The sequence below is a fragment of the Borostomias antarcticus genome (assembly GCF_949987555.1).
Source record: "Borostomias antarcticus genome assembly, chromosome: 10".
Taxonomy (NCBI): Eukaryota; Metazoa; Chordata; class Actinopteri; order Stomiiformes; family Stomiidae; genus Borostomias; species Borostomias antarcticus.
Window position 1 is genome coordinate 13,731,883 of NC_140243.1, and position 12,170 is coordinate 13,744,052.

Genomic DNA, 12,170 nt, shown 5'->3' on the forward strand with positions numbered 1-12,170 from the left:
CTTCTACACCAACAATGTCCATGAGCACGGAGAAATGGTCGGTCTACGGATAAGCCATGAAAAGACCAAGGCCATGATCGTCGCACTAGATCAACACCTCCCACCACTCACTTTAGGCGAGCTTGACAGAGTACGTGGAGAACTTCACTTATCTCGGAAGCAACATCTCAAGTGTGGGAGACGTGGAGAAAGACGTACAAACCAGAATTGGCAAAGCTGCAGTAGTGTTCCAACGGCTCAGCAACATTTGGTCGTCCAAAGCCATCGCTACGGCCATAAAGCTACGCCTCTACATGTCAGTGGTCATCCCAACAGTGACCTACGCCTGTGACACGTGGATGAAGACAGCCAGCATTATGAATGAAAATCTAACTTGGTTTAAGTTAGAGAATCAAAGAACACGCGAGTCGTCGATCAAGCTGTTTGTAAAACAAAGACAATAGTTTTATTCTGGTGTTACGGTTTGCAAAAAGGATTCCAAACAGGAAGTAAATTCAAGCTTAGAATAGCATGAATGAAACAGTGTTGTCGTCTTATAGTCGTGGTAGAGGAAGTGACGTCAATCAGGACAAACAGGACAGGGAAGTGATGTCACACAGGGCAAATGGTAGTGGTCTTATGAGAACGAACTAAACAGTAAGTTCACACAAGTTGTAAAATAATAAACAGTCAGGTAGGGAAACAGAAAAGAACAATTTGTGGGGGTAACACATTGGTGAGACTGAAATTTCATTAACAGCATCACCAACATGTTGGACGTCTTTCACCGACGATGCCTCAGAACCATCTTGAGGAGACCACATCACCAATGAGGAGGTGATGAGAAGGGCAGGGGTGGCACCATTGTCCGACAGGAGACAAGGAGAATGGCTGGGCACGTACTCCGACTGCCAAGAGAGAGACCGGCAAGTGTGGCAATGGACTGGGTGCCAGAGGGTAGAAAGAGGAAGAGAGAGAGGCCAAAGAAGACATGGAGACATACAGCTATGTAAGACCTAAGTGAGATGGGTGGTCAGCTGGCATGGAGCAAGAAGAACCATCTATCACCGCTTTTCAGGGCTCTGAGATTGACTCTATCTAGGAATTGTAGAAATTGTAATTGATTATTCTCTCATTCAAGTCTCATTCAGCAACTGGTGAAAAAACTGTTGAAACTGGGTTTCTATTCTATGAATAAGGTGTGCTTTTCATAAGGCCAAAAAGAGACTTGGTTGCAGCCACTGTTATGTCTGTGCTGGAATATGGTGTTGTTACAGGGCATCCAGAAAGTATTCATATCCCTTCACTTTTTCCACATTTCATTGTTACAGCCTTATTTGAAAATTTATTAAATTCATTTTTTCCTCAAACTTCTACACACAATACCCCATAATGACAGTGAAAAACTCCCTTTTCTATGACACTCAAAATTGAGCTCAGGTGCATCCTGCTTCCACTGATCATCATTGAGATGTTTCTACAAACATCCACCTGTGGTAAATTCAATCGATTGGACATTATTTGGATAGGCAGACACCTGTCTATATAAGGTCCCACAGTTGACAGTGCATGTCAGAGCACAAACCAAGCCATGAAGTCAAAGGAATTGTCTGTAGACCTCCGAGACAGGATTGTATTGAGGCACAGATCTGGGGAAGGGTCTAAAACATTTCTGCAGCATTGAAGGTCCTAATGAGCACAGTGGTCTCCGTCATTCGTAAATGGAAGAAGTTTGTAACAACCAGGACTCTTCCTCGAGCTGGCTTTCCCGGCCAAACTGAGCAATCAGGGGAGAAGGGTGTTGATCAGGGAGGTGACCAAGAGCCCAATGGTCACTCTGACAGAGCATTCCTCTGTAGAGATGGGAGAACCTTCCAGAAGGACAACCACCAGGGTAACAGTTTAGGGGCAAGGCCATGCCTACGGTGTCACTCAATTTTTTAGGTCAAAAAGGCCACATTCCAAGACACAAAGGCCATTAAGCGAAATAAGAGAATTTCGAGCATACTGTACAAATAAATAACGACTTTAAAGTGGTAGTTCAGTCAGTGACCAGTGTCCAATAAATAAGAAACATGAATGACATAAAAAACATGAATAGCCTACTTTATTCATTTATTTGTATCAAATGGCCTCCATAATGTCATAAGTCATGCAATCTTGGTTGAGTCATATGAAGCAAGCGTGCCCGTTCACTGGAAATGCTATTGTAGCACTATATAGCCAAGCAACTAGAGCCAACTAACAAAATCAGCCATGCACTTAGCACAATCCGTTTCAGTTGCTGTAGTCTCTTTAGTCACGGCAATATAGTGCAATGTATGTGGCATGTCTACAATGAGGTGTCGAAGATGTCAGTGAACACAGGAGACAGATGATCAGTGAAGTACTTCAGGAGAGACAGGAGTCTAGTCTAGCTAGTTAATACTCCAGTCTACCTGGAGAGAGATGGAGAGAGATGAGAGCAAGAGGACTGGAGGAGAGGGACAGGGAGAAGGAGAGAAAGGTGAGAAGGAGAGGAATGGGAGGAGGACCAAAGGAGAGGAGAGAAGAGTTGAAAGCCAGGATGTTCACTTCCTGAGTGGCATAGTAACCCTGTTGAGCCATGCTACCTCACTCACATGCTCTCTCCTGCCCTCACGTTCCAGAGGTCATTCATGGAAACAATATGATGAGGGATGTTTACTAGTTTATAGGAGGACCTTATGATCCACAAGCCAGCAGTGACTTGCTGAGGAAACTGTCGCTCTCTCTCTCTCTCTCTTTCTGTCTGTGAGTGTGTGTGAGTGTTTGTGAAAACAGTGAAATTACAGTAATAACATTCTGAAAAGGATAACGTGTGAAAGGAGGTGAAGAGCTTAACCAAGAGATAGCCTTCTTCATGCTTCGAGAGAGAGCGATGAGAGAGAGAGAACGAGAGAAGAGATACCATCTCAATGTGGAGTTCTAAATCGGCTATTCCCAGCCCAGACTCAGGAGAGACCAGTCTATTATAGCCACAGCCTCAGATGGTCAGAAGGTCAGCTATGCATGACAGCCTGCATGACCCAGTGTATGGAGATTACATGGGTATGTAGTTCAGTAGTTCTGCTCCAGCTCACTCCCCCCGAGAAGGAAGGGGACACCCTGTAAAACCAAACCAATAAATTCCTAATCTACCATAAATTCCTGTAATATGCGTTTTATTGGGGACACACGAGCCGGAGCCGCGCTCCTCCAGGCCCCAAGCCACAGCCTGGGCCAGTTAGCCAACTGGGGACAGCGTGGGTTCGTTTTGAACCAGCAGTCAGTGCTGGAGCAGTGATGTCTCCCCCAGAGCAAGGAGCAGTCCAGTCAGCTGTACGGACAGGAGCAGAAACTGGGGAGCTAAGGGAGGGTGTGGGGGTTGGGGTTAGAAGGTAGGGTTGGGGTTAGAGCTGAGGTTGGGGCTGGGGAGCTGAGGCTGGGGCTGAGGTCAGGGCTGAGGTTGGGGCTGAGGTCGGGGCTGGGGTTGGAGCTGGGGCTCTGAGGGAGAGGCTGGGGATGGGGTAAAGGGCCAAAATTAGGGATGGGGTAAAGGGCCGAAGCTAAGACTGGAATTTGGCTGAGGCGGGCTGGGGCTAGTTGGGGAACAAGAGCTCCATGGCGGAGAGGTCTGAGGTGCTTCAGGTCCCAGAGTGGCTGTCTGTCAGTGCTCGGAGTGAGGCATCATGGGAAATGCCACCTCCAATCAGCCCAGACGGGCTGATAGCTCTATTAATGACTGGCTGAGCCGGTCTCTTACTGTAGGCCAATCGCCCACACCGGCCGGATCTGGGTCTGCATCTAGAAGCTAGGCTTGGTGACTGACACTATTACAACACTGGAACAGGCAGGGCTGACTAGCTAGCCCGCACAATACAGTATCTGGAACAGGGAGAGGACATAATGACTGATGAGCCAACCCATAGCTGGGCAGAAGAGCTGAAGAAGCATGGGAGGAAACATCAGATGAATATTAGATTTCATAATAGTCTGTCTGAGGAGCATTCAGGGTACACTACGCTACACAGAGTGCATAGAAACCTGCTCTAACAGCAGAAGGAGGGTCAGTCAGTGAGTCACCAGAGAGGAATCTTCTGGTGATAGTCTGGACCCGTCCAGTCTGCCCTGTAGGCCTCGGTCCTCAGGGAAACCCTGACCCCAGAGAGAGACTTTCCATGCGATATCAGCAGAGCCGTGGGTCTGGCAGGCCTAACGTCCCATTCCACTGATCCAGTAACTGAACAACAATTATATTTAGCTGGCCAGCTCCAGACTGTCTGACGGGAAAACATTGTTTTGTCTCCGTTTTTACAGCAGCTCCTTCCGTTTGTCACCCAGGCCCTGGATGGCTTTCAGTCCCAGTGTGACTGGTGACCAGAGAGGAGGGATGGGGGGCGCACACAAACAAGTGGGAGGAGATGCAGACATTCAGATCCCACAATGACACACAGCCCTTTGTAGGTTTTAATTGGCCACTCGTAGTCGGACATACAGGGTCTGCCCGAGTGCTAATCAACCAATTACAAGGCTGCCGTTGCCAGAATGCCGTGGGCTGTTGAATCCCTGGCGGGTGATCTCTGTGTTAAGAGTCTGTTGCTGAGGCACGTCTCTGACGTACAAGGGCAAGATGCTAAAACAGCATTTAATACATTAATCTATCCATTTATCTGAGAAGTCTGGGAGCTGCAGCTAGACTGTGTGTATTAGGTCTGTAGGAGCTGTAGGGTCGGTTTGCCTTCCCTATGAGTAGAGGGAGTGTGTCCACACAGTGTCTTTTTCTGAGCGCCAGCGCCTTTTTTCAATTGTTCCCAATGAACAGAGCATTTGAGGCTGCCTAGAGAAAAAGAGCTGCACCCAGCGTCTTTTTTCAGAGCACTCCAACTCCTTTTAGACAACCAATCGTGTATTAGAGGGGATGGCACCAATGTTGTACTATGGTGGGGATGGGACTTATCGCCCTAAAGTTTAAGGAGAAGCTGTGTTTGTGGGACAGTTTAATTTGTGGGAAAAATCTTTGTAATACAGGACGGCTTGCGACACTGTTGGCAGCTCCCAGTTTTCTTGTTTTATTCTAAAATTTAAAAATTAGTTTCGAGCTCTCACAGGCTCGTCCGGTCACGTGGGTAAAGTATCACAAGTCTTCCTGACTGTATCACATTAGTTACCTTTTGACTTGGCACCTGGAAAAGAGATGTGCATGTGTACACTGATTTCTCTGGAGAAATCCTTTCACAATTCAATCTGCAACCTCTGGAAACATTTCCTGTGCTCAGCTACTGAAAGGATTTCTCATCTAGCTACTGTGTCTAGCTAGCTAGCTAAGTGGTTACTTTGACACAGTTGTGCTTGGCTGCTAAGGGACGTTGTCACGAAACTAGCAATGGTTAGCCGATCGGCTAGCTAACGTTAATGCCAGCTGTGTCAAACTCGGCTGCTCATAAACAGCAACGATGCGCTGTGAACTGTTGTGCTTTCAAGTGTTTCGGGTCAGCGACATTAGAGATGACAAATGTGCAAAATATTATCTCGCATCAGAGATATTTTTGTCCACAAATGTTTCAAAAATGCGTCGTTTTGGACATCACTGTCACGTTCACAGAGCATTGTGGGAGCACTGTTTTGATGAAGCCCTGGCAGGGTGTTGGGATGAAGGGCTCCCCAGCACTCTGCCAGGGCTGTTCTGCCAGAAATAAGACAGTATGTGGACACAAATATGTGCATTGCGCAAACATAGCTTTCAAATGTGTTACACATGACACACCCACAACCTACAGTGGACATCGGAAACGCCTGCCTCTGGAAATCCCTCAGTGGTTTTCATACGCTAGGCATTGGACTCCAGACATCTAAGTTCCCACTGTTCTCCTCAGGCAGGAGGAGAGGGTCAGCTTTTCAGTCAAAAAACATGTTTCTTTTACCATGAACACACATCTGGAGGAAACAGCTTTGAAGTGTATCCACTCAGCTTATTCAGGCTGCCACGTATCAATGCACATTACAAGCTCTTGTTTTGATATTTTAAACAAGCTTAACCACATGTGCATGGCAGCCTGGTTCTAATGACTGCTCTGGCCTGCAGATCTAATAGGCTGATTAAAAACTGTCTCTGCTCTGCCATCTCCACACATAACAGCACTGAGAGGAGACGGGAGGAGGGGAGAGATGGGAGAATGGGCGTAGAATCTAGGGGGGACGCTGGGTACATGTCCCCACCGATATTCAGAAACTACTGAATTGTCCCCAGCAATAATTTGGTACACAAACGCTTAACAGGTCTCTTTCTCTACTAGTCCCGCCTCCCTAGCCCAAAATCGCTAATATGATTGGCTTGCCGTTTATTGCTAACGTGTGAGAGGCTGGCTGTAGTATCTAGTTGAATTTGGTTGCGCAGCTACAAAGCTCAGAGCCTCTGTCAACGTCTGTTGTTATCAATTTGTATGCAGCAAGTGCACATGTGGGCCAAATGCACGATCATCAGTTCAGGAGGTTGAAGAACCAGCCATCAGGACAATCAGATCTGACTGCAGCTCAAATGTCTGCTTTTTTATTTTATATAGTACAAAAAATCTGCTTGCATGCTATGTGCTCGCATTAACTATCCCCACCAAAGTTTAAATCAAAAATACACCCTTGGAGGAGAGGGTGTAGGAGGATAGGAGGGGGAAGAGGAGGGGAGGGGGAAGAGGAGGAGAGGAGAAAGGAGGTGGGAGGGGGAGAGGATGGGGGGTGAGGAAAGCTGTAGTTGATCAGGTCAATATGGCAGCTGACCCCAGGGAGCAGTCAGCTGTATTTTAACACGTCATCCCATGGAGCAGGACGACACTTCAGAAGATCACCACATTTATTATCATTATCATTATGAGACTTCTGGCAGACAAACACCTCCCATGGAGGCGAAGCTCGTTAAGTTTCTACTGCGGGCCTCCGAAGCGAAGACCGTAATCCTGCACCAGGGCCATTTGGATTGACTATAAAATTATTATCCTGAGACGATAAGCTCCTTTCCCATTTTAATTGTTACTTAACACGCACGCATGCACACCCACACACACAACATATTCTCTTCCCTGTGTCTTAATGGCATATACCACAGCAACACACGGTGTAAATCATGTTACTAATAACGCAACAATACTGGGTGAAGCATCATAGAGTCGCTGACACTGAAAGAGACGTAGCGGGGTTGCCATGGAGATGCCACCATGGAGACGTGGCTCCGTTCACCGCGAGTGACGGTGACGAGCCAACCAGCGGGAATGTACAGATGTCACTGATGATTGTGCTGTGAAAGAGGACTGTGCAAGAAAGCAAATGTGTGTCCGTAGTTTTGTTTGTGTGTCCATAGTACCACACCTTGTAGAGGGTCTTGGGAGTATCAGGGCAGTTTGTTTGTTTGTGTGTGTGTGTGTGTGTGTGTGTATGTGTGTGTGTGTTGTTCATCTCTCCCAGTTGTCAGCTCGTATATATATGTATATGTGTGTGTGTGTGTGTGTGTGTGTGTGTGTGTGTTTTTATCCCTCCCAGTTGTCAGCTCCTCCATTATGGGAAAGTAGGCGTGGCCTGACCTCAGATGGTTTTGGGAGTACCAGTGCAGTGTGTGTGTGTGTGTGCGCGTCTCACCTTGCAGACGGTCTCGGTGTCCCAAGGCAGGATGGTCTGCAGGTCTATGACCTCACAAGACACGCCCAGCTTCTCTTGTGCCATGCTGGCCACTTCCCTCATCACATGTATCTGCAAGGGGTCAGAGGTCATGGGTCAGGCACACACAGGATGTGTGGGGCAGACAATCAGGTCCACACTACAGACCTGACTCCAAAGGGACAGGCGTACTGACACACACAATGTGTGTGATCTAGCACTGTGACTGCTGATGGCACTGATGGCACTGATGACTGATGTACAGTTGGTTGACTTGCTCTAGACAAATGTACAAAAAAGTGTCTGCTAAATCACTAAAATGCATTAATCCGAGTGTTTAGTGTGTGTGTAATGGGCATTCAAAGGCAGACACAGGGAATAAATAAGACAGGTCTCAGCGTCCTCTCATCGCCTCTCCACTCCCCCAGGAGTGATGGATGGATGAGGGGAGGAGTGAAAGACAGAGAGACGACAGAGAGCCCAGTTTCCACTACTTTCTAGGAGGATCTTGCTACTTTCCTCTCATTAAAGAATAGCTTTGACAGAGGGATGACTCCCTCTTCCTCCCTCCAGTTTTCCACCCCCTCTTTTTTGCCTGCCACCTCACGAGCTCTCTCGTCTTCAGCGTCACTCCAGGTACATGAGCGCCCCGAGGAATCCAGTCTAGCACTGACTGCCCGCCAACCACGCACATTATCGTTTTTTCATACCGGACTGATTAACGAAGAGAGGAGAGGAAAGGAGGGGAGAGAGGAAAGGAAACGAGAGGAGAATGATGGAGGAGTCCTGTCCTGATCACCTTGTCTGGCCGGAGACACAGCAGGAGACACAGCAGCAGTCCAAACATACCACCACCCACCTAACCTCTGGGAGCTCTCAGGTGGAAACTGTTTGGAAAACGGCAAGCACTTTCAAAAATACTAGGCAGGTGATTGCATAAACCATCTGTCTATCACACGCTAACTTCAACCGCTCCTCGCTGTCGTCACACCTAAGCCCGCCCAGCATAGCTGTTCGTATTTCTTCATTGAAGGCTGATTGGCCAGATCATTTTCTGATCGAGCACAAATGGATCTTTATGGAAAGTGTCCAGACTGATTTGAGAGAGAAACAGAGAGAGAGAGAGAGAGAAAGAGAGAGAGAGAGAGAGAGAAAGAGAGAGAGAGAGAGAGAGAGAGAGAGAGAGAGAGAGAGAGAGAGAGAGAGAGAGAGAGAGAGAGCAATGCTCTCCTACCTGTGTTCCCCAGGCGACCATAGTGACATCACTTCCTTCCTGCAGGATCTCCGCCTGGGAGAGGGGGATGGTGTAGGACTCCACAGGGACCTGCTCCGCTGGACACGCACATACACACACACACAGAATATCAATACAAGCACACATGGAGGGAAAGAAAGAGAGTGAAGGAGAGAGAGAGACAGAGAGAGAGTACAAAAGAACCTCCATCACCACCACAGAGACAGCATTGTGCTCATCCACCTCCAGACTGCTGGGGCTCATTCTAAACACCTCCATGAATCACCCTGTAATGGTCAGTCTGCATGAATCACCCTGCAATGGTCAGTCTGCATGAATCACCCTGCAATGGTCAGAGCGTCTTGGCCACGGAGGGTCTCCTGTCATGATAAGGTCCCAGGCCACCCATACCTGCCCATGATGGAGGACCTGACAGCTGGGAGGGGGGGAGGGATGGATGAAACACACACACACGCACAGCCTCCCAAAGGAACACAAACAGAACCTCCCCCCCCCCCCGCCCCCGCCTCTACACACACACACACACACTAGGCCATTAGAAATGTGTTTTCCAGAACTCATCCATCACCAGTAGTGTAGGGTTGCTCTATCAGACCATCTATGAGCTAAGACCCAGCAGAACCAGATACACACGACACACACACACACACACACACACACACACACACACACACACACACACACACACACACACACACACACACACACACACACACACACACACACACACACACACACACACACACACACACACACACACACACACACACACACACACACACACACACACACACAACCAAACACTGGTGGGGTGAGCTGTGGTTCAACATGAGTCTAAACATGATCTCCCCCCCTCCTCCACCACACACACAACCAGGAGCCAAAGTAAATTTCGTGTGGCGTTCTGAGCCATAAATTTTGTTTCGTGTGGCGTTCTGAGCCATAGCTATAATCATTTGGACAGTACTGGAGCGGTCTTGAGTTCCATCATAATAAAACTCCATCTCCAGTGGGTCTCAGTGCCTCACTGTTCCTGGTGGAAACCTCCAGCACCAAAACTTCAACGCACGCCACACTAACAGCGATGTGGTCATAGGAACTAGAGCCATGTATGTGACTTCATACACACGGCTCTAGTCAGTTTACACACGTTCGCACGCATAGACAAACCCAAACACACACACATGTTCGCATAGAGGGTGATCTTTCTCCATCTCTCACATGCAGCTCTGTAAAGGATCTTGGGCTCAAAGAATATGCAGGGGTTCTTGTCAGCGATACAGGAGAGCAGCAGACCTTTAGCCTGGACCGGACCCCTGGGGATGACCACCTGGGACACACACACACACACACACACACACACACACACACACACACACACACACACACACACACACACACACACACACACACACACACACACACACACACACACACACACACACACACACAGTGTTTACTGTTTAATTTAATAGAGCTACAGACAGAGCCATCCCAGGGGATCAGCTAACCTGTGTCTGTAGCTGTCTGTAGTTATGTGTGTCTGTAGTTGCTGTGTCTGTGGCCCTGTGTCTGTGGCCCTGTGTCTGGGCCCATCTTTCCTGTAGGACATCTTTCCTAATTCAGGTGTTTTTTTGTTTGTTGTTTTTTCTAATATTTTGACAATGAGGTAGTTCAATAGCCTGGGTCCAGAGCTTTGAATCAGCCCATTCCACCAAGTTGACTGATTCTTGGATATGAAATAGCGATTTCTCTGAAAATGAACAGCCCGATGAGCAGAGCGGTGGACTAACGCTTAGCTAATCAGCAAACCAGGTGGGACTAACACCGCTGTCAAGGCGTCAGTCGTTGGTCTTGTAAAATCGAATCTAGATAATCTTAGACTGAAGATATTGTTTAACAAGTTGACAATTCTGTCTGATATAATCATAATAATATTTTTACCTTAATTTAGCCAGGGGAGCCCATTGAGTCCAAGGTTACATTCACAATGGTGCACAATACATCATAAGCAATAAAAATACACTTTATTTTTATAACACTTTTCACTTTTCCCACCCCAAAAGCCTGATATCAGTCTAGTAGTTAAATAAAAATGAATATACAGGTACGTCTGAAAAGCCTGATCACCTGACCTATGGCATTTGCCAGTTCTAACACACGCTTGTTTCCACGTGTTCAAATCAGGATGCCAGTCTAATGATCAGGTCTCTCTGTACGTCCAATCGGCTCCGCCCACTCTCTGCCACCGCGTGCTGCTAAATGGCAGGAAGATGAGTGTTCAGGGGGGCGGAGGCAGGAACTGTAACCAGAATCTGAAGTCGGAATGTTTCCGCTGAATGCTCCGCTCATTATAACTCTCCATGGCTCCACAGTTCACGTGTGTTTAGCCAGCAAGTGACAACTCAGACTGGGAGCTTTCACCCTATTACCTCTCTGAGACAGCCAGTCTGGAAGGGGGAGAAGGGGCAAGACAGAGGGGAAAAGAGGATGAGAGGGGGTGAGAGGATGAGAGGGGGTGAGAGGATGAGAAGGGGTGAGAGGATGAGAAGGGGTGAGAGGATGAGAGGGGGTGAGAGGATGAGAGAAGGTAAGAGGGGGGTAAAGAGTGTCACAAGAGGGGCCGAGAGAGTGAGCCGGGGCGGGACTGAGGCCGTGAGATGGTGAGAGAGGGCTGAGATGGATTGAGGGGGAGGGGAGAGAGAGCTGTGGGAGGAGGCTGAGGGCCTGACCTTGATGCCGGGGCAGTGTGCAAAGAAGGCCTCCGGGCTCTGGGAGTGGTAGAGGGAGCCGTGGCCCACACAGCCCCAGGGGGCACGGATCGTCAGGGTCCCACAGTCCCACAGGTTCCCCGAGCGGTACCGGTACTTAGCTGCCTCGTTGACTATCTGAGAGACAGGGTTATAGAGGAGAGGAGAGGGAGAGCAGAGAGTTTGGGTATGTGTAACTCCAGCTAGACTAAACAATATCAGCCCTCCAAGCTACCACATGCACACCAAGGTAGCCATCAACGTCATCAGTGGTGTTCTGTGTCCCTGGTGGTCTGATGCTGTCTGATCACAGCAATGTTGTGTGAGGCGTAATCAGCCAAGAGCAGGGAGGGGCCTCTCAGAGGGCAGACCAATCACAGCAGAATGACGGGGGTGGGCAGGGGAGCCAGGTGTGCATGATCAGCCTCATTAACAGACATGATGAACAGCAGATGCACGTCTTCCTCCTCAGGCCTGTCTGTCTCTGCAGCAGGCACACCATCATCAGACACAGAGAGAGAGAGAGAGAGAGAGAGAGAGAGAGA

At 48.4% G+C, this 12,170-nt stretch overlaps 1 protein-coding gene across 1 annotated transcript in view; it reads right to left on the minus strand.

Moving 5' to 3' along the window:
- bckdhb (branched chain keto acid dehydrogenase E1 subunit beta) overlaps nucleotides 1-12,170 on the minus strand; it is a gene marked incomplete at its 5' end in the record, with an annotated part of 46,867 nt that overhangs the window by 31,327 nt on the left and 3,370 nt on the right. Inside the window, 4 exons of the mRNA XM_084445086.1 lie at nucleotides 7,603-7,713; nucleotides 8,855-8,952; nucleotides 10,097-10,205; nucleotides 11,608-11,763. Of these exons, the coding sequence (XP_084301212.1) occupies nucleotides 7,603-7,713; nucleotides 8,855-8,952; nucleotides 10,097-10,205; nucleotides 11,608-11,763 (474 nt within the window). The remainder of the gene's footprint in view (nucleotides 1-7,602; nucleotides 7,714-8,854; nucleotides 8,953-10,096; nucleotides 10,206-11,607; nucleotides 11,764-12,170) is intronic.